The sequence below is a fragment of the Centroberyx affinis genome, unplaced genomic scaffold (genome assembly GCF_046629955.1).
Source record: "Centroberyx affinis isolate AG114_WGS23_722 - 3 ecotype Tasmania unplaced genomic scaffold, CSIRO-AGI_Caff_v1 ptg004011l_1, whole genome shotgun sequence".
Taxonomy (NCBI): domain Eukaryota; kingdom Metazoa; phylum Chordata; class Actinopteri; order Beryciformes; family Berycidae; genus Centroberyx; species Centroberyx affinis.
Window position 1 is genome coordinate 65,001 of NW_027281819.1, and position 25,606 is coordinate 90,606.

At 40.6% G+C, this 25,606-nt stretch overlaps 2 protein-coding genes across 2 annotated transcripts; one reads left to right on the top strand and one right to left on the bottom strand.

The window, feature by feature from the left end:
• Positions 1 to 7,400: 7,400 nt before the first annotated feature.
• On the bottom strand, positions 7,401 to 11,848 carry adat2 (adenosine deaminase tRNA specific 2). Its single transcript, XM_071542106.1, has 6 exons — positions 11,631 to 11,848; positions 10,003 to 10,107; positions 8,473 to 8,623; positions 8,273 to 8,379; positions 7,950 to 8,022; positions 7,401 to 7,483 (listed from the first exon to the last, which is right to left on the bottom strand). The coding sequence occupies exons 1-6, from the start codon at positions 11,712 to 11,714 to the stop codon at positions 7,455 to 7,457; spliced, it is 549 nt and encodes a 182-aa protein (XP_071398207.1). The 5' UTR covers positions 11,715 to 11,848; the 3' UTR covers positions 7,401 to 7,454.
• Positions 11,849 to 12,924: 1,076 nt separating this feature from the next.
• Positions 12,925 to 21,426, top strand: pex3 (peroxisomal biogenesis factor 3). The gene is made up of 12 exons (XM_071542104.1): positions 12,925 to 13,101; positions 15,098 to 15,229; positions 16,058 to 16,139; positions 16,435 to 16,478; positions 16,744 to 16,865; positions 17,082 to 17,148; positions 17,483 to 17,537; positions 17,656 to 17,794; positions 18,446 to 18,516; positions 18,683 to 18,805; positions 19,609 to 19,705; positions 21,305 to 21,426. The coding sequence occupies exons 1-12, from the start codon at positions 13,029 to 13,031 to the stop codon at positions 21,386 to 21,388; spliced, it is 1,089 nt and encodes a 362-aa protein (XP_071398205.1). The 5' UTR covers positions 12,925 to 13,028; the 3' UTR covers positions 21,389 to 21,426.
• The last annotated feature ends 4,180 nt before the right edge of the window (positions 21,427 to 25,606 follow it).

The following is a 25,606-nucleotide window of genomic DNA, read 5'->3' on the forward strand; positions in this document are numbered from 1 at the left end:
ACTACAGTTACATTATATAACAGGCACCAGGAGTTTACCGGTATCCACCTTTGTTTTTTCCTTTGATTTTTTCCCCGGCCTTTATTTGTTTGTGTCAACCACGGCCCCGGCCATTATCGGAGACCCGGCTTTTAATTGACTGCCGGCCACTTTTAGAGGAAATATGGTATGTACCACAAGGGATAAAAATTATATACATATATACATTATATATACATATGTCCCTTATGGGTGGGACCACAGCAACAAGCCATGTTGTACCTTAAAGAGGCAAAGGTTTACCTTGAAATTCAAAGAAAACAAATACAAACATTTACCTTCTGCAGTCAGAAATGTCTGCATACTTTTTAATTGCAAAAAAAGGTACACAATTAGTACCTTAACAACCACTAGTGAACCTCTGAGTGTACCTTTGGGTACAGAGACTACCTGTACCGCAGTGGTTCTCAACGTGGGGTCCAGGGACCACCAGGGGTCCTTGAGGGGGTTCTAGGGGGTCCTCAGCATGTAGAAGAATGACAGTTTTGATCATAGTTTCTCTGTTATCTCTCTACCTACAATACAGACAGTCAGGGGATTCTGGACAAAATCATATCTGACAATAAAAATATTCTCAGATTTGGGTCTGACAGACAAATTCTCATCAAATGGGGGTCCGTGGCTCTAATGTGGATTCAATTAGGGTCCTTGATATGAAAAAGGTTGAGAATATTTGCTGTACCGTACCCCAGTTTCTGACAGTTTGTATCTGCAACATTTTTGCCTCTAGAAACCATAACAATCGCTATCAATTTCTGGCCGCCATATTGGATTTTCTGGAAATCATAATCTTTTCATGAACCGCCGGTCAGAACTCCACACAATTTGGCAAGTAGATTTACTGGGTCGGCCTTTACTTTTACTTTTAGTTTGAGAAAAGCTACGGGATCGATCCATAAATGGCCAAGTTATTAACCAAGTTATTAAAATTGTGCAATTGATTGTAAAATCACAACAAAGTCAATGTTGATATGTTGAAATTTGAACTTGCTCATCATATGTTCATCACTGCTAGCAGCTGTATTTCCTAATTAGGTCTTAATGAGGTCAGCAGGACCAACGACTCCTCACTGTCTTTAATGGATAAACAGACAGACAGGCAGACAGACAGGTTGGCCAGTGAGACAGGTTGGAATACAGATCAGACCTTATATCGGGCCCAAAAAAACAAGCCTGACCCGACCCAAGCCCGTGCACGTTCTGTCTGAGCCCGGCACGGGCCCGTCCCGTTGGCTGCATTTATGGGCCCGAGCCCGGTTTAAAACTGAAATTTTCTTAATAAGTTGGCTGTTTATAAGGAAACTAATTCCCAGTTGTTTGAATGATAAAAATCTGTTCAGAACTACGTGCGGGATCTTACTGAACAGCCTACCCTAAGGCAGTGGAAACCCGACACTTACATTTCAAATCGTAACCTTTGATTGACTGGTGATAAAAACATAATTGACACAAGGAATTCACAATCAGACTTTTCGGATTACAGAGAAATTTGAATGGCAGAAATCTGTTTAGAATTACACACGGGATCTTAATGAATAGCAACACGGAAGAGAAACTTGTTTCAGTTGGTTCAACAAACCTGAGCAGCCTTTGCACATGCCTATATATATCCAGGGCCTGCATATAACATTCTGATTATCACACCAAATAGCTTATTCCCCACCCCAATTATTTAACCAAAAAAAAAAAAAGACATTATATCTGACCAAGAGACCGGCCCGGCCCGGGCCCGAGGAATGGAGGGGAAATTCCTACCCGACCCGGCCCCGACCCACCGGCCGGGCTGGGCCGGTCTCGGGTTCGGGCAGAGAATCAAACCTCTGATACAGATGGACAAGCAGAGAGACAGGGACAGAAACAGACGTGGTTTCAGATGTAAATAAGCTGACAGACAGGCAGTAAGACAGATACACAGGCAGGCAGGCAGTGAGACAGGCAGCTGGACAAACAGGCAGATAGACAGATAGATAGACACAGGCAGACAGACAGGCATGATTTTACATGTAAACAGACTGAGCTGTAGATAGAGAAGTCGGTAGAGAAGAAGATACAGACGGTGAGACAGACAGGCAGATACAGGTGGAGAGACGAGCAGATAGACAGTGTTGCAGCTGGTCTGTCTGGATTGTGTGTGTGTGTGTGTGTGTGTGTGTGTGTGTGTGTGTGTGTGTGTACGTGTGTGTGTGTGTGTTTTGGAAGTGAGTCTGTCTAGCTGACTAAACTGAATACACTCCCTCAATAAAAACTGGTGACTTACTCTTCAAAGCATCTGTGTGTGTGTGTGTGTGTGTGTGTGTGTGAGTGATATGTGGGAAAGGCCCAGTCGATTCATTACAATATGAGACTGATGAGTTAATGTTTGGCCTGCTTTACTGTACTGGCTGGATTCACACACACATACGCACACACACACACACATACACACACACACACACATACGCACGCACACACACGCAGAGCGGCTGGGACGAGGCGGAGGACAGAAAAGCTTTTTATTGGTCCAATCCTCCTAACCACTATTCCAGATCTCCGTCGCCATGGAAACCCAAACCTCAAACACAACTAAGACATGATATAAAGAACACACACACACACACACACACACACACACATACACACACTTCTCTAATAACACTGTTAAGCGTGTAATGCAAAGGTACTTCTCTCTCTCTCTCTCTCTTTCTCTCTGATTTCGATGTGTAAAGGTCCAGTTCACCCAAAAACCACTTCCTAAAATTCAAGTGAGAATAGAATAGAATAGAAACCTTGTATTGTCCACATGTGGATGTTTGCCTTGGAAATGTAATTTTGTTTAATTAGTTAATTCAAAGCAAACTAAACACAGCAAATATATCCAGAAAGAAAGAAAGAAAGAAAGAAAGAAACTGACACAGTGGGTCTCTGAAGGACAGCAGGGAGGAAGGAAGGAAGGAAAGAAAGAAATAAAGAAAGAAAGAGAAAACTGAAACATTGGGTCATTAAGGAAATGACAAAGAAAGAAAAAGGGAAAGAGACAAAGACAATTAAAATGGGATAGAAAGCAAGAGAGAAAGATAAAGAAAAGGAAGGAAGGAATGAAGGAAGAAAACGACAAAAAGAACAAAAGAACAAGTCCTGACACATTCAGCCGCTGAAGGAATAAGGAAGTGACAAACAGAAAGAGCAACAGAGAGAGAGAGAGAGAGTGTGAAAGAGAGAGACAGCAAGAATGAAGCAAAGACAGAAAGACACAAACAAACAGCGACAGAAGGAAGCGGCAGACTGAGTAAACCAGCAAGGCGCCGGGCTGAGCGCTGGATTCCTCCCCCGGGGCTGAGCGGAGGGGCGGAGCCAGGCGAGGCGAGCAACTCTTCATTTCATTTCTTTTTTTTTTTTTTTTTTTTTTAAATACTGGAAGGTAAATGTGAGGAGGAGAGCAGGGTCAAACACACACACACAACACATCAACGCTTCCTGTCAACACAAACCCAACTCCACCCCTCCTTTTCTTCCTCCTTGAAGAAAAACAAGCGCTCCCTCCCTCTCCTCCTCTCCTCTCAGGTCTTTTGGTAGTGAAACGCTAAAAAATAAACTCCTTTTATACCTCCGGCAGTGTTGTTCTCTCACCTTTATACTTTATACAGTATGACATCTCACATTATGTTATGTGTGTATGTGTGTGTGTGTGTGTGTGTGTGTGTGTGTGTGTGTGTGTGTGTGTGTGTGTCAGTCCTCTCACTGTCAGTTTGGGAAGGAGAGTTTGACACAACATACTCTGTTCATTAGCACTTCCAGCTCTTTCTCTGCACTGTGTGTGTCTGTGTGTGTGTGTGTGTACGTGTGTGTGTGTGTGTGTGTACCGTCTCTTCATTAACACGTCAACTCCTCCACTCTGAGGTGACACATTAAAACGTTGTGGAATATTCTACTCTGCATTAATTAGCATAATTTTGCATGCTAATGAGGAGAGAGGAGCTGGAACTCTGCACACGCTTCAGTCAGGCTTCGGAATAAAATGCACTTTGATTTGTGTTACAGAACTGCTTTACATGGCGAGCAGTCAGATCAATGCTTCAATCAATCAATCAATCAGTCAGTCAATCAATCAGCTTTACATACCTTTATTAATCCAGGGAAACTTGTCATAGCTTCAGAAATATATTCCATCACAGTTACTAGTTTAAAGAAGGAAGGGAAGAAAGAAAGGAAGAAAGAAAGAAAGGAACTGGATATGGTGGACCATAGAAAGAAGGAAGGAAGGAAGGAAGGAATGGAAGAAGGTAAGGAAGAAAGAAAGAAAGAGAACGAAAGGAATTGGATATGGTGGACCATTGAAGGAAGGAAGGAAGGAAGGAAGGAAGGAAGGGAAGAAGGTGAGAAGGAAGGGAAGAAAGAAAGAAAGGAACTGGATGTGGTGGACCATTGAAGGAAGGAAGGAAGGACGGAAGGACGGAAGGAAGGAAAGAAGGAAGGAAGAACCAAACCGGCCACTGGAAGCAGAAGAGAGAGAGAGAGAGAGAGACATTGAGTGTGAGTGACAAAGTGAGAGAGAGAGAGTTTAAAATCTCTTTCCGTTCGTTGGCCTCAGAGTGGGAGGAAAAAACCCAGCAGGACACCTGACACACACACACACACACACACACACACACACACACATCACAGATGTACCCACCCACATCCCCACTCAGCACACTTTCACTGACACTCAACACACACCAACACTCCTACAAGCACCTACACACACACACACACACACACACACACACACACAGACACACACACGCACACACACACACACAGATCTGCAGATTGCTTCTCTCAGCTCCTACCAGCTGCCAGCATTGTGAACACACACACACACACACACTCTGACATGCTAGTGTGTGAGTGTATGTGTATGAGAGAGAGAGAGGGAGAGAGAGAGAGAGAGAGAGAGAGAGAGAGAGACATTGAGAAAGGACGAAAAGAGTCTGTATTTGTCAGAGAGAATGTGTGTGTGTGTGTGTGTGTGTGTGTGTGTGTGTGTGTGTTATATGAGCAGTTGTGAAGGTCATTCATGTTGAGAGGAGCTAGAGTGGCTCTCTGCAGCTCTGCTGGAGACACACACACACACACACACACACACACAGTTTCTCAGTCTTTCTCACAGTCACACTGACTCACAGAAAAACCCACAGGAAGTGATACGTTTTACATTTGCGGCTTGTTTGGAATCCACAGAAGAAGAAGAAGAAGCAGAAGAAGAAGAGGAAGAGGAACTTGGTAGTTAGCCTGAGCAGTGATAGCCACCATGGCTGAACAGACAAAGACAAGAGAACTCAAACTGCATCAATAGAAACTCCAAGCTCCGCCCACACTGTTTGATTGACAGGTGATCTGTGCAACACCACAGTGAGGCTGAGGGACAAAGATGGAGACTCAATATTGGACGCACATTGCATTTATACACTGCTGTTAGAGGAAAAATCAAGCTTCAGACACTCATTGTGATTGACTACATTTCCCAGAATGCCTTTCAACAACCCCCAGAGAACATGCCTTAACGCACCTAAGCATTTCATCTGTGGGTTAGCCTATATGTGTTGGTGGAGAGAACAATGATGATAGCATGGTAAGAACAAGAGAGCGAGAGTTTTTTTTTCCAGTTACTCAAACCCCAACCTGTCTCTCTGCTGCATTGCATTCTGGTCTCTCTCCTGCTCTTGTGGGTGGAGAAACTGGTCTCTCTCTCCTCCTCTACGATGGATTTCTCCCTGTGTGATTGTTGAACGTCTCTTGGTGGAAAATGGCGGCTCTAGAAAGAAGAAGCCCTCGCTCTTTGATTTTTGAGGGACTGACACCAAAACCTGACGTTTACCGCTGATGATTTACATCCTGAAACATTTTCTCATATCAAACTCTACATTGTAGCTGCTGGAAACATCCTGAAATGACGTCACCTCGTCTGCGATTGGCCGGTTATCCACGGGAGAAAAACGCACCAAACAACTAAATAGACCCAGAAATGAAAGTTACATCAGCAAGTGTTTTAGGATGGAGGATTTATTTCTTCTGTGAGGCCAAATCCATCTCTAACCATGACAGAGGGAGTTTGGGTGATCAGATCTTCAATTTGTCTTGGGTGCATTTACACCTGGATTTTATGTTATTTATTTATTTATTTCTTTGCTCTATCCAATCACATAATCTTTTAATTCTGATTGCTTATTGATGCGATCATTTTATTTATCCTTTATTTAACCAGGAAGGTTCCATTGAGATACAATATCTCTTCTGCCAGGGAGTCCTGGTCAAGATGGGAAGCAAAATGAGATAAAAAAGAAAAAAAAAAAGGTTTCATATAAAAATACAAACGGGGACAGGTTACACCACAAAAACATACCAAAACACAACAAAAATGCACAGAACATACAGGGATCAGGGGCTAAAAAGAATCATGGAAAATAATGGCACATGTTAAAAGCAATGACATTGTTCTGTAAAAACTGATTTTCAAATATTTTTCAATATGTCAAGAGAGGGTACATATTCCAGGTTAATTATGCCTTGCAGCTCATTCCAAGTTTGTGGTGCATGAAGGGAAAAGGCAGATTGACCCAGCTCTGTTCGGGTGGTTGGGACCATGAGGAGAATTTTTTTTGATGATCTAGTGTTATAGCTACTGTGGCAATATGTATATAACTAGATATGTACTGCGGTAATTTACCCAGTAAAGCTTTTGCAATAAAAATTAACATATGGGTTTTTCTCCTTAGACACAGAGAAGTCCATTGAACCATTTCATATAAGATGTGATCATCTGGGACGCATGTTAATGCAGGTGGAGGAGGAGTCACAATGGGCCAAAAGGTTACATACATGGAGCAAGTAACAGTGTTTGGCTGAAATGAACACTTCAGCACACTGTTATATATCTCTGTTGTCATGTGAAAACCTAGAAACTCTTTTTTTTTTTTTTTTTTCCATGTTTTCAGTTCAGTTGAAGGTCTCCATGCTCCTGTACGGGTTGAGAAGATTCTTCCATCCTTGAGCTTAGAAAACCTTTCAAAACCCATCGGATAATAAGCCAGCTGAACACAAGGCTGCTGCTGAAAAGCTGTACATGTAAGTTTAATATGTTCCACCTGATGCTCAGTGGACATGGATCCAATGCTGTTCTGGACTGGCAGCAGTAAGCTGGTCTACAGCGCCCCCTGCTGACAGAACATGGGAAAATCACCTGATATTCACTTCATGTTTTCAAATGCAAAGTCTGAACACAAGACTGTTTCAAATAAATCCTGTTTAATAAGTTGGGTGGTTTTGAATTAATTTGAAGAATACACTCACACACAAAACATTTTTTTGTACAATTTTATTAAAAAAAAATTACAATCTAAAAAAGGGGAAAAGAACCAAAACAATAACCATAACTGATAGATATTTGTCCGGCAATCTCAGTCTTTCCTTGTTTTAGGTTTGGGAGCTGAAACAGAAACAGAGAATATACTGTTAGTGTCTTATATGGTTTCAGTTTAACCAGTATGAATAAGTAAGTCAATAAAGAAAAACAGAGAATGAAGAGAAGAGAAGAGAAGAGAAGAGAAGAGAAGAGAAGAGAAAATGAGAGAAGAGAAAAGGAGAGAAGAGAAGAGAAACCTTTGACTTTTGGCGTTCTTTAATCTTTAATCAAATGTCATGACAAAACAGAGGAAAAACAAACATTTAAAAACAAGAATACAGAGGAGAGAAGAGGAAAATAAGAAAACTGAAGATGAGAAAAGAGACAAGGAGATGAAAAAACGGAGAAGAAAATGAAGACGAGAGAGGAAAGGAGAAAAGAAGAGAAGATGGGTGAAGATGAGAGAAAAGATTAAAAAAAGAGAAGAGAAAAGAAGATGAGAAAATGGACGAGAGGAGAAAACCAAGAAGAAGAGCAGGTTGCTGCTCACCGTTTGGATTCTCCTGTTTGTAGAAAGTCTTCAGCATCTCTACAGCTTCATCTGCTCTGTAGCCTGCAACACACTGGACACACACACACACACACACACACACACACAGACACACACACACAGACATACACACACACACACAATGAAAAATCCACAAATGCACACACACCACAAAAAAAGTACTCCAAGGATAAAGTGTACACACACACAGACCATGAACAAGGTACACTCTAAGGACTTTGTATACAGACACACACACACACACACACACACACACACACACACGCACACACGCACACACACACACACACACACACACACACCTTGAAGGCGGTCCCAGTCTGAGGTAACTGGGCAGAAGAGACGTCCAGCACTGAACCACAGCCTCCGAACCGCTCGTTCCTACAGCCGTACACGACCACCGGGATACCTGACAGCCAGCGGGTGAAGGAACAACACACACACACGCACACACACATGCACACGCACACACACACACACACACACAGGTCGGTAAGGATACGGAGCAGGCGCAGCGCCGCAGCACACATGACGCACGGCTCCACGGTGACGTACAGGACCGTCCGCTCACACACGCCCCTGGCATCCACGTTGCCATGGTGACACCAGTCCAGCACCTGGTCCAGGGCCACCATCTCAGCGTGGCGAGTGGCCTGGGACACAGACACACACAAACAAACACACACACACACACAAACACACACACACATTTAGTCTGCATTTGTCTGCATCCACTTGTGTGCGGTTTTCTTGTTCTGTTGGAAAAATCTCAAGCCAGACTCCATTGAAAATTCTGTCAGTTTAAAGCTGCCTTGCTCAACGGCTCAAACACACACACTGGACAACAAGACCTAAGACCTTTTCTGATTCGTTCGGGTCCGCTGGTGAATTCGGCTTACAAGCAAGTGGCAATTGTAAAATCGCACGCCTCTCAAATGTGGAACACACTGACCAACTGAAATAAAATTAACTCCAGATATTAAGGTTTTTAATAAAAAATTTTAAAGGCTGGCTGAAGCAAAATCAGAGCTGTATGCATTTTTAATTATTTCATGATTTGACTTTTCTTTTTTCTTTTTCTTTTTTTAAATAATGTTCTATAATTGTATGTAACCTTGATACTTTCTTTTTTTTTTTCTCTTACTAAAAGCCTAACTAGGGATAGGAGGTGGAAACTAGTAAAGATATAATCTCTGTATGTGGAACATTAGTTACATCAACTTGTTTGTGACGAGTTGAAGTGGTGCTATGTTAACCTGCATTGTCCCTATCAAATAAACTATACAAATAAATGAATAAATGAATAAATAAACACCCTTATTTCACAGTCAAATTCCAAAACTTTTCCATAATGTCATACCAAATTTTCATGACTGTACTACTGTGGCATAATGTAAAGCAACCTTTACAAATGCTGTATCAGTTGTAGTCGGTAGGACCACCAGACACACAGCGAGTTAGCATCACAAACCATTAAAGTGAATGGGGTCTGGTTGTTTACAGATCCAAAAAAAACCAAACATGCATAAAATGAGCATCAAACTTCACTAAACAACTTGTGCAGCTTAATCCAAGTGTTTCATAGCCAAACATCTCAGTTGCCATAAAACACAAGAAGAAGTTACTGTTCCCTCTACCTAGAATAACACTACATAACGAGGTAAATATTGGACTTTAATTGTTTGGCTACAAAACACTTGGATTATGCTGCATGAGCTGTTTAGAGAAGTTTGATGGAGATTTTATGTTTTTTTTGAGCTGTAAAAAGATCAGAAGCCCTCTTCACTTCAACAGTTTGGGAGAAAGCTGGATGGGATGGAACTGCAGTAGCTAATTTTCTGTGTGTTTGGTGGCTGTAATAAACTTAAATGTAGTTTTGACTGACATGGGGTTGAACAGAAAATGACAGAATTTTCATTTTGGGGTGAACAATTCTTTAATAAACTACCAGAATTCAGCATGGAGTTTCACATAGCCTTTTCTCTCCCATTCAAACGGAGAAACTTTTCACATAGAGAAACACTGTTCCTACGTTTTTGGTCTCGTTGACCTCGTTCCTTCCCTTGCCCACGACCTGGTTGTTGTAGACCATCAGACATCCCACCGGCACCTCGCCGTTCTGCAGAGCCTCTTTAGCCTGCAGCGAGCGTCACAGAAGAAGAAGAAATACTGGATAAAGAAAGGCAGATTCAGGGAGAATTAAGTGGATCACAGTAGAGGAGTGTGGTTGTACTGGGAAGTTCCCACCTGTGGATATTCCTGGAAAAGAACAATGCGTGCTCAGTCCACTTTCCTGGGTTAAAAGAGTTTAAAACGTTAACTGATAGGGCTGCAACTAACGATTATTTTCATTGTTGATTAATCTGTCAATTATTTTCTCGATTAATCGATTAGTTGTTTGGTCTATAAAATGTCAGAAAATGGTGAAAAATGTGGATCAGTGTTTCCCAAAGCCCAAGATGACGTCCTCAAATGTCTTGTTTTGTCCACAACCCAAAGATATTCAGTTTACTGTCATAGAGGAGGAAAGAAACCAGAAAATATTCACATTTAAGAAGCTGGAATCAGAGAATTTTGACTTAATTTTCTTAAAAAATTACTCAAACCGATTAATCGATTATCAAAATAGTTGGCGATTAATTTAATAGTTGACAACTAATCGATTAATCGTTGCAGCTCTATTAACTGATTGCCTGATTGATTTCTTCTTCTAGCTTTGCTGCCCTCCACAGCTCAACTTGAAAACATGACGATTCAGATAAGGCTTATATCCGAGGATCCAGGCCAGCTGAGTGTGAAGATGCCAACATTTTTCTTTCAATCTGATGAAAATAAATAAACAAATAAATAAAGATTTGAACAAAAAAGAAGAAACCCCCTAAGTCAGCTGGTTCCGTAAATCAGTGATTCTCAACCTTTTTCATATCAAGGACCCCTCATTCAGTCCACATTAGGGCCACGGACCCCCATTTGATGAGATTTTGTGTTTCAGACCCAAATCTGAGAATAGTTTTATTGTTAAATATGATTTTGTCCAGAATTCAATGACTATCTGTATTGTAGGTAGAGAGATAACAGTGAAACTATGATCAAAACATCTACATTTCTACATCTCCTTTCTTGTAAATTTCTTGTAAATGAAATAATGGTGAAGTTTAACAATTCATCAATTTGCTGGGGACCCCCTGGAACCCCCTCAAGGGCCCCTGGTGGTCCCCGGACCCCACGTTGAGAACCACTGCCTTAAATAACTGTTCTCTCTCTTTTTTTTTGTGTATTTCTCACATTTCTAACATGACATGCTGAACTGCTTCTGGGCTTCCACAGTCACATGATCCATCTGGGTGTTTTCTGTCAGTCCACAATGACCAAATACTCTTTTCCTTCACTTTTCCTTTTTTACTGTCTCTTGAACTGGAAAAATACAGCATCTCCCTCACTTCGGCCTATACCAAATAATACATTAACATCTATGTTTTCTTTTTGAAGAGATTTTTATCTGTAATTTCATCTCCTGAATGCCCTGGGAGCCTGGAAAAAACACCAGCTCACAGTTAATTCTCTCTATTCTGTACAAGCACAGTAAAGACTCATTAACATGAATATCAGGGCGACTAGTTGATTTTTATTCAAACCGCTTTATATCACTTTCTCACTCACCATGTCAAAAGCACTGGCCATCCACCTCTCGATTTCCTCATCACTTGGATAGAAAGTCTCAGTTCCCTCCTCCTCTGTCCCCATGATCCGGCTGCAACAACTCCAAAATAAATAAAAGTTAAACTACGCGCAGATGATGAAAAGTTTTAACGATTTATTCGCATTTACGGTGCATTTATTCAACGACTACTCAGCTGTTGGGAGCCGTACCATGCTGCACTGCTAGAAGGGCGGGGGAAGATAATATTGGTCGGACCAGTTCCAGACGTGAGCAATCGAACTAATATTCCTCGATGCACGCCGCCACAGTCATGCTGGGTTTGGTGCGTCAAGGCGGCCAAGGCAAAGACAGGAAAAGAGGTGATTTTACTTTCAGAATAAAAGCGGAAAAATTGTCACTTTTGTGGAAAAAAAGAACAAATATTGGGCTGTTCAGAGTAACCATCTAGTAAAAATCGCACCACAGATAGAGGTTGAATGTTTTTTTTTCCAGCATGGTCGACATGTTCAAGTTCTACAGTTTGGCCCAGACTGATTTTTGAAAGCTTTTGGATCAAAGCTGCTGATTGCTGAAATATTGTGCTGATATTCTATGTCTTTAAATTTGACCATTTATATGCCAAAATGCACAAAAATATGCACAAAAAAAGAATGTTATTCCTGGCAGAGTGGAAAAAGCCTCTGAAGCAGCATTTAGTTTAGTTCAGCTTAGTTAGCGAATTAAAAAATATATAACAATAATAATAATGCATTCATACATACATAAATACATAGGCTGCATACATACATATTCATTCATACTTGTGTGGAATCCAGTCAAAATATTGCATTAGAATACAATACAGTTGCAACAACAATGAATATGTAATTAGATGAACTGCATCATATCCATCATATCGGAAGTGAATGACAATGACTGGTTGATAGCAAATTGTTAATAAAAGGCCAATACTGGTCAGACTGGCAAACTAATATATCAGCCCAAACCTATAATAGTCATCTGGTATGTTATATGATTGAGATTTTCTCTGTGTATTTTTGGCAGGCTTATATAAATGTGGCATCTTGCCTAGGCCATATGACTATGAATACATGCTGTGAAAGGAATTTTACTACAGTTTCCTCCTTAGATATATTTTTATTTTTACTTTGGTTAGTTTATATGGGTCAAAATGAATGTCACATGAACTGTTTAATTAGGATTTTATTTTGAAAAGGATATCGACCGGAAGTTATATTGTTTATACTGTCTACCTTGACAATTGCCATGGTTTGACAGCTAGCATGAAAGCATAGTAGCCGAAACTCCTCAGATATCATGTCCAGAAAATAGTCAGCTTCAAGTTAAAGCTACGGAGTTTTTTGTTGTTTTAGTTCGTAAATCCTGAGTGTCCGAGGATGTTTTCGTCGGCCTGGAACTTTTTGAAACGCCACAGAAGGAAGTTTATTTTCACCGGAGCTGTAGTTGGAGGTAACTGGTATTCCTGTTAGCCTCCTAGCTAACAGCAAGCCCTGATGGGTCTGGTCCTCTTGTAACGACAAAGCACCACGCCAAACTCCATTGAATAGTGTGGAAATGTAATGTTTCCTTGCTGATCGGCAGAAATATATACTGTTTAAAATATAGCTGGAGAACTTTTCTGAATCGATCGGAGTCTTTCTTCATTTCGGCGTACATATACTTCACCAAGCAGCACTAAATTAAATATAAATTCAACTTTTGTAACTGGTTCACACTCCTCACTACCGCCCACCACGGTGCATTTTGGTGAAAAACGATTGTAGCAAGAACTGACAGACACATATCAAAAGTTAAGATTTTATTGAAATTAGTGCCGTTGGGCGTTTTGGGTGTATGCCGAATTGAATAGTGGCTCCTATGGATTCACAAAAGGTCTTGAGTTTTAACTTATGAGATATGTAATTTTACCTGTAAGCAAAGCAACTTTAAATGAACAAATTGTTGAATGGTGTTTGGCGTGACGGTCTCTACACGCATATGTCGGTGCTAACAGTTAGCGTATTAACTTAGCTATGCTCTACTGTAAGCTGGTTTGACATGAGACGAGAATTAAATATGACAAGTGGATATTATAAGTTGCTGCATGGCTAGCGGTAACTTTATCCAGCTAATATTGTTTGTATGGTAACAGCTTGGCTAGCCGTGTTTAGTAGCTAGGTAAAGTTAGCTGTGTCAGGCAGTAGCAGTGTGCAGGAGTCCCACGGGCCTTGAAAATCCTTGAAAGTTTGTGGATATGAGAAAAATGAAACTAGACCTAAAGGTTTTTGAAAATGAATGAATGGCCTTGAAAGTACTTGATTTCTTTATTAGAATAAAATACCTAAATGAATCAATATGATCACCTCTCTGGCCCTCTCTCTGTCATGGCAACTTTGAGTGCTTCATTTTCACCAAACAAAATACAAAATGTAGTTAAATCTTATTAAGTCTCACAGCAGCAGACTCCATAGCAGTGACACCACAGTGGCTGGTTTATTTATTTAAAATTTAACAGCCACTTTCACTGTTTTACCAACTGTGTAAGTGGCTGCTAGAGTAAACTAACTTACCAGACTCAGACACAATTTACCAATATCCCATTGGGCTGGTGTCTGGCTGTAGTTTGATGCAGGTCATATCCTGCTGGCTTCTCATAATTCTTCCACTTCACATAATGCACACTCACACACTTCACTTTAAAGTGGTTGGCAAGGTTAGGCTAAATTTGTTTCCGCTGTCACACTTAATCCATAATGTATTTCTGTTGCTGCAAACTGTTCAGGGTTCTCCGGTGTGATAACTGCAGCTCAAACGTATTGAGATTAAACTGATTAGGCCAGGTTATTGATTATAGTATTGCAACATAAACTTTCATTACAACTTTTAGTCACTGATGACAGGTTTTCACCACAAAATCATAACAGAGATCAAGCAAAAAAAACAGGTTAAACAGCATTTGGTTGAGTTAACACAAGGGTTACACCAATGTATAGAGCTGATATTGGCTTCTCAATAGAAACTGGATATTGGTCAGTCAGTGTTGCCCACTAATGATATGATGGAGGTGAGAGTTTTAGTGTCCCATGATGGTCTAAATGCTGTTTCAGAGGCTTTTTAAACCTGACAAGATTTACAAATCTGGGGGGAAACACTGAATCTTTGTCATTTATTTTTAAATTTTAGGGAAATTTTAGGCATAAAAAAAGTCAAATTTGGATATATAGTACAAAATATTGGCTTCAATCCCAAAATATCAGTATCGGCCTTTATAAACCCATATCAGTCTAACCCAAGTTTAGACTTGCATTATCATCGCCTAAGAGAAATAAAGCTTGCGTATGCGACACCTGCATCGCAACACAATGCATCAGCAATGTAATAATGCAACTGATTCTCTGCTTGTAAAAACGAATGAGGCTCCATCAGAGAGTAACGTATCCCCCCCCCACCCCCCCTCCCCCTCCAGGAGTGTACCTCCTGGGTAAATATGCCCAGAAGAAGATGCGGGAGATCCAGGAGCGGGAGGCGGCGGAGTACATCGCCCAGGCCAGGCGGCAGTTCCACTTCGAGAGCAACCAGCGGACCTGCAACATGACGGGTCAGGAGTTTACAGTTACACATCTCAGCCAGAGTGACTTTCGACCGTGTGGAATTAGCTTGAAATCTTTCAACGGCAACATTATGAGTGAAAAAACAGTAAGATGGTTTAGGGTCAGAGGTCACAGCGGCCTGATGATAGAGAAGTATTCCTGTGAAGATAGAATGAAGTAGAAAGAAGGAAGAAGGAGACAAAGTAGAAAGGATTTTTTTTTGTTGTCTTTATCTCTCTCTTTCTTACTCACTCACTCTCACACTCACGCTCTCTCGCTCTCTCTCACACACACACACACACACACACACACACACACACACATAGCCTACACACACACACACCTCCTGAACCAACCTCCTATCCTTAAGATACAGCGTTCTTAAGCTATGAATTCCTTTATTTCAGAATCGTTTTTGGCACGTATTATTACCAAAGATTTATTTCTTTTTTTAAACTATATTACACTGTTCATTTTCTAGGACTGAAGTCTTTTGCTTGACTGTTGCCTTGGTCTCACTACTCAACTGTTTTAGCCTGATTTTAGACCCAGGGAAGGATTTTAGGCCCCGACCTGACTGCATTTCAACATCGGGCTGAGTCTGTGCTGACTCATATTTGACGCAGTCTGGACCAGCAGTCAGCATAGTGGATAGCATAGTCTTGTGGTTGGAGAAGTTATTTTACTCTCGAAAATATGATTACTAATATATCATTGTGAAGAATAATACAATTACACAATAAAACTAATTTGGGTTGACTCTCTGACTGTGTGTGTGTGTGTGTGTGTGTGTGTGTGTGTGTGTGTGTGTGTGTGTGTGTGTGTGTCTCCTGCAGTTCTGTCCATGCTCCCTACATTGAGAGAAGCCATCATCCACCAACTCAACTCAGAAAACCTCACTGCACTACTCAAGACCAAGTGAGTAGAAACCTATTCCTATTCCAGCTGTGCACAAATCCAGTCTCCACATATGTAATACTTTAAAAATGTGTTGTTGTTTTTTTTAAGTATTTGAAACTGATTCAAGTGTTATTTTACTCAACTCGGCCAATTAATCACTCTTGTTAGAACTTTTTGTATTAAACGTCCATGTTGGAGTATTGGCTGACATTAGATATTTGAAAGAAACGTGTATTGTATCATGACACAAGACCAAGATGATATAAAACACATCGGTAATGCCACTTCTTCTTCCTCTTGCCCCGCCCCACAGACCGGCCAATAAGCTGGAGATCTGGGAGGACCTAAAGATCATCAGTAAGTCCCGTCCTTCACGCCAGACATCACCAAACGATCCAATACGCCGGATCATATTTATACCCGACTGAAACAGAGCATCAGGTTCAATAATCAGATGCTAAGACCCAGGTGTCAAATATTTGCTTTTGTTTGTTTTTAGACTTGCATTTCAGTCATGTAGCTGTATATTATTTACAGCGTAGTCATTTAACTTTTATTTATCATATTGTGGTTTTATTGAATCATATCGCGTATCGAATCGTATGCTTGTCGTCTTCGTCAGGTTTCACCCGCAGCATCGTGGCGGTGTACAGCACCTGCATGCTGGTGGTTTTACTGAGAGTCCAGCTGAACATCATAGGAGGATACCTCTACCTGGACAACTCTGTGGGCAAGAACGGAACGGTGTGTGTGTGTGTGTGTGTGTGTGTGTGTGTGTGTGTGTTGCAGAAAGAGAGGGGTGAAACAGGGGGAAGGAAATGTGGGATTTGCATGTTAATATCTTAGAGAAGAAAAATGAGAAATGATGTGTGTGTGGCTGTAAGTTATATTTGAGAACTGTGAGTCTTTTATTGACTTTAGTGTGTGTGTGTGTGTGTGTGTGTGTGTGTGTTCTGCCAGACTCCCCTGGCTCCTCCAGATGTCCAGCAGCAGTACCTGTCCAGTATCCAACATCTACTGGGAGACGGTAGGACACGCACACACAAACACCAACATCAGTAACAAACAGACATGCATACACAGGCACTCACAGTCACACACACCCACATGCACACACACACACACATACATATGTACACTTATGCAGACACAATAATCACACATGCACACACACTTTTCTTCCCTGTCTCCATCCTTGTCTTTCTCTCTCTGTCAGTTCAGTTTGGCAAGACTCAAAAAAATTAAGTGGTTTACAATACAAGTCTCTCTCTCTCTCTCTCTCTCTCTCTCTCTCTCTCTCTCTCTCTCACTCACTCACTCACTCACTCACTCACTCACTCACTCTCACTCTCTCTCTCTAGGTTTGACAGAGTTGATGACAGTGGTAAAGAGAGCGGTACAAGACGCACTGGGAGGGTGAGTTTCTGTCTTCCTGTCTGCTTGTCTATCTATACGTATGTTGCTTGATCCAGTGTTGATGTCCATATTGTGTGTGTGTGTGTGTGTGTGTGTGTGTGTGTGTGTGTGTGTGCAGCGTGTCTCTGAAGCAGAGTCTGTCCCTGCTGGAGCTGGAGCAGCAGCTGAGCTGGATCAGGGCGGAGGTGGAGGCGGGGTCTGAGCGCGCTCTGTCCTGGTACATGATGGCTGACGAGGAGAACACACTGGCCGACCAGGTGACTTCACACAAGCCTCCAATTACACCTGTATTCACTTTGAGTTTTCTGATTCTGCTTTACTGGATGGAGTGAGCTGGCTTTATCCAGTCAGGGAAATTCTATTGGTAAAGATAATACAATAAAATACAACAGAGTAATGATTCTACTACTAATGCTGCTGCTACTCATGTTACTACTGCTACTACTGTTACTACTGCTATTACTACTAGTACCATTACTATTATTACTGCTGCTACTGTTACTACTACTACTACTACTACTACTACTACTACTACTACTACCACCACTACTACTACTGCTGTTACTACTATTATTACTACTGCTACTACTACTGTTACTACTACTACTACTACTACTGCTACTACTACCACTACTACTACTACTACTACCACTAATACTACTGTTACTACTATTATTACTACTACTACTACTACTACTACTACCGGTACTACTACTGTTTCTACTATTATTACTACAGCTACTAATAATACAATGTGTGTCTGGTTATGTTAGCAATTGGTGTGTGTTTGTTTCAAAGAATTAAAAACAACAAAAGTCGGTCTGCAAGATACATATCTGCCACTGTAGCAAATGTTCTATTCTATTCTATTCTATTCTATTCTATTCTATTCTGTTGTGTCTATCCAGGCATGTGGGCTGACAGAGAACGATGTTTTGACTATCAAACTGCTGAACGAGACTAGAGACATGTTGGACAGGTAAACACCATGGCTGAGTGTGTGTGTGTGTGTGTGTGTGTGTGTGTGTGTGTGTGTGTGTGTGTGTGTGTGTGTTCTGTCGTCTTAACTTGCATGTGTATGGCCCACATGTGTGTTCTATGCTTCTGACGTGCGTGTGTGTGTGTGTGTGTGTGTGTGACTCCAGTCCAGACTTCAGCACCGTCCTCAGCACCTGTCTGAACCGGGGTTTCTCTCGTCTCCTTGACAACCTGGCCGAGTTCTTCCGCCCGCCTCTTGGTGACTCCGCCCCCAGCTCCGCTCCTGATAGGTCAGCTCCTTAACTGACATGTCTGTTGACCAATAACCATCTTTTTCCACACACAACTTGTGGGGTTTATTATCATTGTATTTTGTATTATTTGATAGAATATCTACGAACCTTCAATAGTTGAACTCTGATGTTTTGTTCTTTTACAAAGTTTCAGTGTGTCATATTATAGTGTGGTGTATATATATATAAATATAAAGAAATAGATGCCGTCTCTGTAACCGCAAACTGAAGGCAGTTTTTGTCACTCGTCCATGTTCTTACAACCGTTTCACTGCAACTTTTTATGCCACATTGGTGATGTTTTGGCTGTGAGAGTCCCAAGAGGACTGAGTCAGCTCAGCCAATCAGAAGTAATCAGTAAACCAGTGAATTATGGTCAACTTTATCAGTATTTCACTGAGTCAAACCTATATATTATCACCAATTTTTCAAAATCACAACTGAGGTGATTAACAATTAATTAATTAGAAACACTCATTTGTGTTGGGATGAGGGGATTATAGTCTTTAATTTAACGTTTGATAGTTTCTTCTTGTGAAATCATGAATTCTTGCATTGCCTTGGCTTCTTCCAATAATCAGTCAAGTCAAATTGTCTGAAAAGGAAAATTATTTTTGTGTCAGACTGAACTGATGTCTACCTGTCTATCTGTCTGTCTATCTGTCTATCTGTCTGTCTATCTGCCTGCCTGTCTGTCTATCTGCCTGCCTGTCTGTCTCTCTCCCTGTCTGTCTGTCTCTCTCCCTGTCTGTCTGTCTCTCTCCCTGTCTGTCTATCTGTCTGTCCGTCTGTCTGTCCAGCCTCTCTGCCGTCAGTCTGCCGCTGGCTAAGATCATTCCCATCATGAACGGTCAGATCAACACCATCTGCAGTGAGACTCCCAGCCACTTTGTCCAGGTGAGACCAGCCAGGCTTTTCTTCTCTTTTTCTTCTCTCTCTGTCTTCAGACACAGAAACAGTAACATGTCGGTTCAGCATCAGCGTCTCGCTCTTCCCCCTGAGCTGCACAGACGCAGGAAAAACTGGAAAGCCTGGATCCATCAAACTTCAGGATGGGACATTTGCCTTCGTCTGTTAATATTTCCATATTTGGTTTGAACGTTGAAAGATGCTGAAATACTAGACCAAACGTTTTTCATAACCCGCACCAACCCACATGCAAAATATTCATAGATACTCAGTACTAAAGATGCATTGATCAATCGGCCGCCAATCATAAGACTAAGACACTTAATCATCTGTGATTTTGTGATAATGCATTATAATGTGTCTGTCAGTGAATAGTGGATTTAAATGTTAGAAAGTCAGTAATTGGAATAACTCCCAAAAAAAAAACAGATCAGTCATCCTTACTCTGAAAATGGGCTTCATAATGCTTAGAGTTTTCTTTCTTTTTTCCATGCATATAAAAAAAGTCTTGTTCCTGTGCAGAACAGGCATCAAGGCAACAAAACAGGAGTGATCAAGTCATGTCGAAAAGTGATTTAAAGTGTGTTTTGTAGCGTTGAATAAAAAACAGTAGTAGTATCTCCTTTTTTTAAACATATTTTTATTTGAAAGTCAGGAAGTATTTACATATGAGATAGGCAGACAGGTAGACATCTTTACATTTTTACAAATTACTTCCCACCTCACCCCTCAGAACATCACATCACACTAAAGGGAATTAAAATAGATCAATAAATGAATACATATATAATCATAATATATAACAAATTCGGTTACAAGGCTAAATCTCATGTCGGTCATTTTTCCGGACTGCCAGCGCCAGTAAAATCTGTAAAATGTCCAGTAAAAAAAACCTCAGGAAAAACTAGTCCTGTCCGAATTAACATCCCTAATGTTGTTGTTGGTCCTAGTTTGTTTGGACTTTGTAATTTTTCTACAACAAACAACAATCAAGGTGCCAAGATCAGGCCCAAAGTCTCAACCCGGGTCTAGCTGAAACTCTTCTTCACTCTTGCAGCCAGACTGATTTGTTATTGTTTGAGAATTTTAACATTAGTTAAAATTTATGTATGATGCATTGTAAATTTTTTGGTGCTATGTCAAGGGATAAGTGGAGTAAACATTTTTTACAGTCATTTTGGAGACTAATTATATAAATCTATAATCCATTAACATTACGGAAGTCTTGTGTCAACAATTGCTTAACGCACATTGTCCTGAAAACAAGTCTGGCTTTAACATACACACACACACACACACACACACACACACACACACACACACACTGATTAGGTATAATCAGGACTAGAGAATTTGTTTGTGTTTACGTTGAGTTTACATGTTATATAACTCATTCTCTCTCTCTCTCTCTCTCTCTCTCTCTCTGTCTCTGTCTCTGTCTCTCTCTCTCTCTCACTCTCACTCGCTGTCTCTCTCTCCCCCCTCTCTCTTTCTCTCTCTCCCCTCTCTCTCTATCTCTCTTTCTCTCTCTCGCTCTCTCTCTCCCCCCCTCCCTCTCTCTCTCTCTCTCTCTCTCTCTCTCCACAGGACTTGCTGATGATCGACCAGGTGAAGGAGTTTGCGGCCAACGTGTACGAGACCTTCAGCACGCCGCAGGAGCTGCAGAAATAAACCACCGGACCAGGCGGGAGGAGGAGGAGGAGGAGGAGGAGGAGGAGGAGGAGAGGAGGATGATGGGAGGGGAAGAAGAGAGGGATGGAAACCAGAGTAAAAAAAGCCCATGACTGTTTATCCCTCCCTCCCTGTATGTGACATTTCCCTCCTCTAGATCCTGCAGACTTTCTCTCTCTCTCTCTCGGTGGACAGTGTCCGCCTCCATCTGTGGACGCCGCCATGTTGGATTTTTGGATCACAGGAGGGGCCTGCGATCGGTCAGGGCCCAGCTGCATCTTGGGAACTGAAGTCTTATTCGGCCGGTGATGTGGTTTTATTAAAACCTGAGAGGCGGAAGTAAGGGTGGGAAAAACTATAACTCCCAAAAAAAACCTGCAGCGAAGGACTACAGTCAGAACCATACAGAGTTTTCATGAACATCTCCACTTGTTCACACAAGATTATGTTGAAGAAATGTCAGATTATTCTGTTGATATTACAGGTTTTATGATGTTTTTCCCCCTTTCTGTCACCAATGTTGAGTGTTGGCTGTGTGTGTTTTGAGATCAGAAAGGTGTAAGACTGTCACTCAAGTCTTTTTTCACTGGGATGGTGTGTGGGGTTGGTCACTCAAGTCTTTTTTCACTGGGATGGTGTGTGGGGTTGGACTGATATGGGTTTCTGAAGGCCGATATATATTTGGATTGAAGCTGCCGGTAACTCAAATTTTGTGCGGAATGCCGATAGATCAGCCTTTTTTTAATTTGACCATTTTCATACCAAAAGAAATCCCCAAAATAACCATTGTGCAACACTAAAACTCAATTCAAACCAAGAAGAAGAAATATTTGGATTGGAAGCTGCCAATATCTGATATTTTGTGCTGATATTAAATGTCTTTGAATTTGACCATTTTCATACCACAAAATTACCCAAAATAGAAAAAAAAATGACCCTAAAACAGTATTGAAACCGAGAAGAAGAAACGTCAGATCAAAATGTCACTTTACAATCAATTTAAGTTAAAGGCTTCCCATAGACAGCCAGTGTAATACAGGAAACTCTACACTAAATATATAATCAATTAAACAGACATATCCATCATAACAGAGGTTAGACGATGCTGACTGGCCAATATCCAGTTTTAATGAAAGGCCGATATCGGCAGACTCATATTGGTCTAACCCTAGATTTGTGTAGTTTGTGTTTTTGCCCAGCAGGTGTCAGTCTTGTTCAGCTGATGTTCACATTCTGTTCACATTCTGTTCCCACTGACTTTATATGAAGGCTTTCATTCCAAAATGCTCTGCATCTGTTTTTAGGGGGGGAAAAAATCATTACTTAAAATGTGACACTCAATAGTTAAGAAATATATGATGTTTAAGAATGTTCCTATTTGGTAGGCAAAGTTCTTAAAATGGCCAATAATTTGGATTATTTTGAAATTTCCTGTCATGCCATCTGTTATTTTGTAAGAGTGAGTGGCATTAGATATCTCATTTTGGAATGAAACCCCTTAATTTGTAGAATAGTGATTCCTTTATCCTTTTTGTTTACATTTTGTTTTTTTGTTCTTTCACAATATTTGTTTATTTGTGTGTGTGTGTGATCATAAAAATCTGTAGTGTTTTTTAGCGTTTTCTGTTGGGGAATAACACAAGATGTAGGAAACCTCTTTGACTGAGCTGACAACTGAGGCGTTTGGGTTTAATAATACAATATATGACACAACAGCTAGGTTCAGCCGAGCGATCTGATTGGTCAAGACGGGTTTCAGCCATGTTGATCACTCGCTCGAAATCCAGGGATCAAGTGGGCGATCTTTCTCGTTTTCTCCTGTTTTTGATTCTTATACATGTACACTACTTTGAGGAAACCTCTTGAGACGAAACACATGCTTTGGTAATTGTTGTATAAAAGTCATTAAACCCTAGAGGGCGCTGTTTACTGTGATTGTAGGTACTTTGCATCACCTTTCTACCCAGAATCCCAGTAAAAAAATACCTTCTTGAGTTGAAGTACTATTTCCAAATACTTCTTATACTATGATTTATCCCTCTTGGCTGTCAGATGGGTGGGGTTTGCCAAGTCAATTTTTTTCCTATAATTTTCTGTGATTGACAGTTTACCTGATGCAATCTGAGGTGTCCTGCTGTGGTAAACTCCGCCCATCTGCTACTCCACGATCAAAGTTAAAACAAACGCACTAATTAATTAATTCGACCCAGTCCTGATGTGTTTAATCCAATATTTTAAGTTTATACAGCTTTTCTGTGTCACTCAAAGGAACAAACGCCCAACTGCTACTGTTTGTGTTTGAGTTACTCACCGTCTGATTGGTCACTGGAGTCCAGGACTGAATATGAAATGATAGATCAACACCCGTCTCTCTTGATCTCACTGGAGAATGATGAGAAATCACCAACCAGCCAAATGCTCTTCAGTTTTTGGCTGAAAACACCTTATTTTGTTCTAAAAAAAAAAAAAAAAACCTTGCTGGCTGGTGGGATTGTAGAGGAGAAAAGTTGATTTACTTTGCTAAATCTTTGTCTGTGGACGCTCATTTTGTCTCCATGAGTTGGATTTATCAGACACACAGAAAGGTTAATTTCCTCGTCAGGTTCTGCTAACTTGGCTCCTGTTTGGGTTCTAATAAACGGTCGAGTGAGAATGTAAGACTCTGTATGTACTCTATGATATTATGCCTTTTTGTAACTTAATGTTCCGGACGACAACTGAAATGTATATGTTTGTAGCAATTTATTGAAGAGATAATAAAGTAAAATGTGATTTAATATATATCCTTTGTTGTGTGTTTTGTGTGTGTCTGTGTGTGCTTTTAAAGCCCCAAACTAGAAATGATTTGGCCTTGTGAATTTTGATTATATACACAAAAAAAAAGGGAAAGATTTTGAATAATACATGGAAAATAAGCTTTTGGCAGCTTTCATAACCCATTAGAATTTAAAATAAAGATCTGTTATATTTGTGTTTATAAATATGAACAACATAAACCTTTTAAAGCGTTGAAATTAATTTAAAGCTCAAATGTAATTAAATTAAAAGCGGAAACAGTGGAAAGAAACAGCCTTCAAGCCAATAAATCAACAGGTAAACAAAGCCAGTAGAAGTGCCACAGTGTCTCAACAGGGGGCGCTGTGCTGCAGCTGAAGAGTCATTTCAAAATAAGAGCCACAATGGGGGTAAAAAAAACAAACAAACTACAGCTACTCCTGCTACTGAAACTAAAGCACATGATGGATTACAGAACTATTAAAGATCTGAGTCACTTTAAGAGCTTTGCTTACAGAATAGATCAGAGGATGACATCACCGCTGGTTTTGAAATATTTAACTGATGAATTTTGGGTAGGAAATGAATATTTTAGGATTAAAGTCAGCCTGGAGTGAGATTTCAGAAGACAGTCTGTTTAGATTTTGATGTTTATAAGGAAATAGAGGAATGTTTCTAGAGAAGAATATCAGTTTATTATAAGAGCCGGGGTCTGAATCCACTCCAACTGAACTACAGGGAACTATTTTTTTCTTTTCAACTGTTTTTTTTTTTTTTTTACTAGACGTTTGAATGGGGAAGTACAGTATTTTCATCGAAGCACCATATTTGGTCAAGTTTGCGTATAGGAGGCTCTTATCAAACAGGTCTGTATACAATAAGTGCTTTACAGAAAACCAAGATGCACAAAAACAGATAAAAACAAGACAGTACATCACAACCTCAGAGAAATGTGGCCAGAGTGTGTGTGTGTGTGTGTGTGTGTGTGTGTGTGTTCTTGTATTTCTATGAGGACCAAATGCCAAGGATGGACAAGATGAGGAAAATCCTCCAAAGTGAGGACATTTTGCTGCTTCTCACTTCTTTAAGAGACTAGTTTAGGATTTGATTTGAATTTAGGAATTGAGTTTAGGATTAGGTTTAAAATTAGGGTTAGGGTTAGGGTCAGGTTTAGGCATGTGGTGCTGAGGGTTAGGAAATGAATCTAGTCAATGCAGGTCCTCACAAGTACAGTACAACACCAGGGCCGTCTGCAGGTGAACTAAGTGAATGACAGACTGCAGGGAAGTAAAGAAAAAGAAAGGAATGGTTGGTAAAGTGGGTTGTAGGCTGTTATGAATAAACCGGTTTTGAGTCTGGACTTAGATAATATTTGTTCCAGGGAAGGTGCAGCAACTGATGACGTAATAACTTGTCAAAATGTAATAAATCTCTGTATAAATC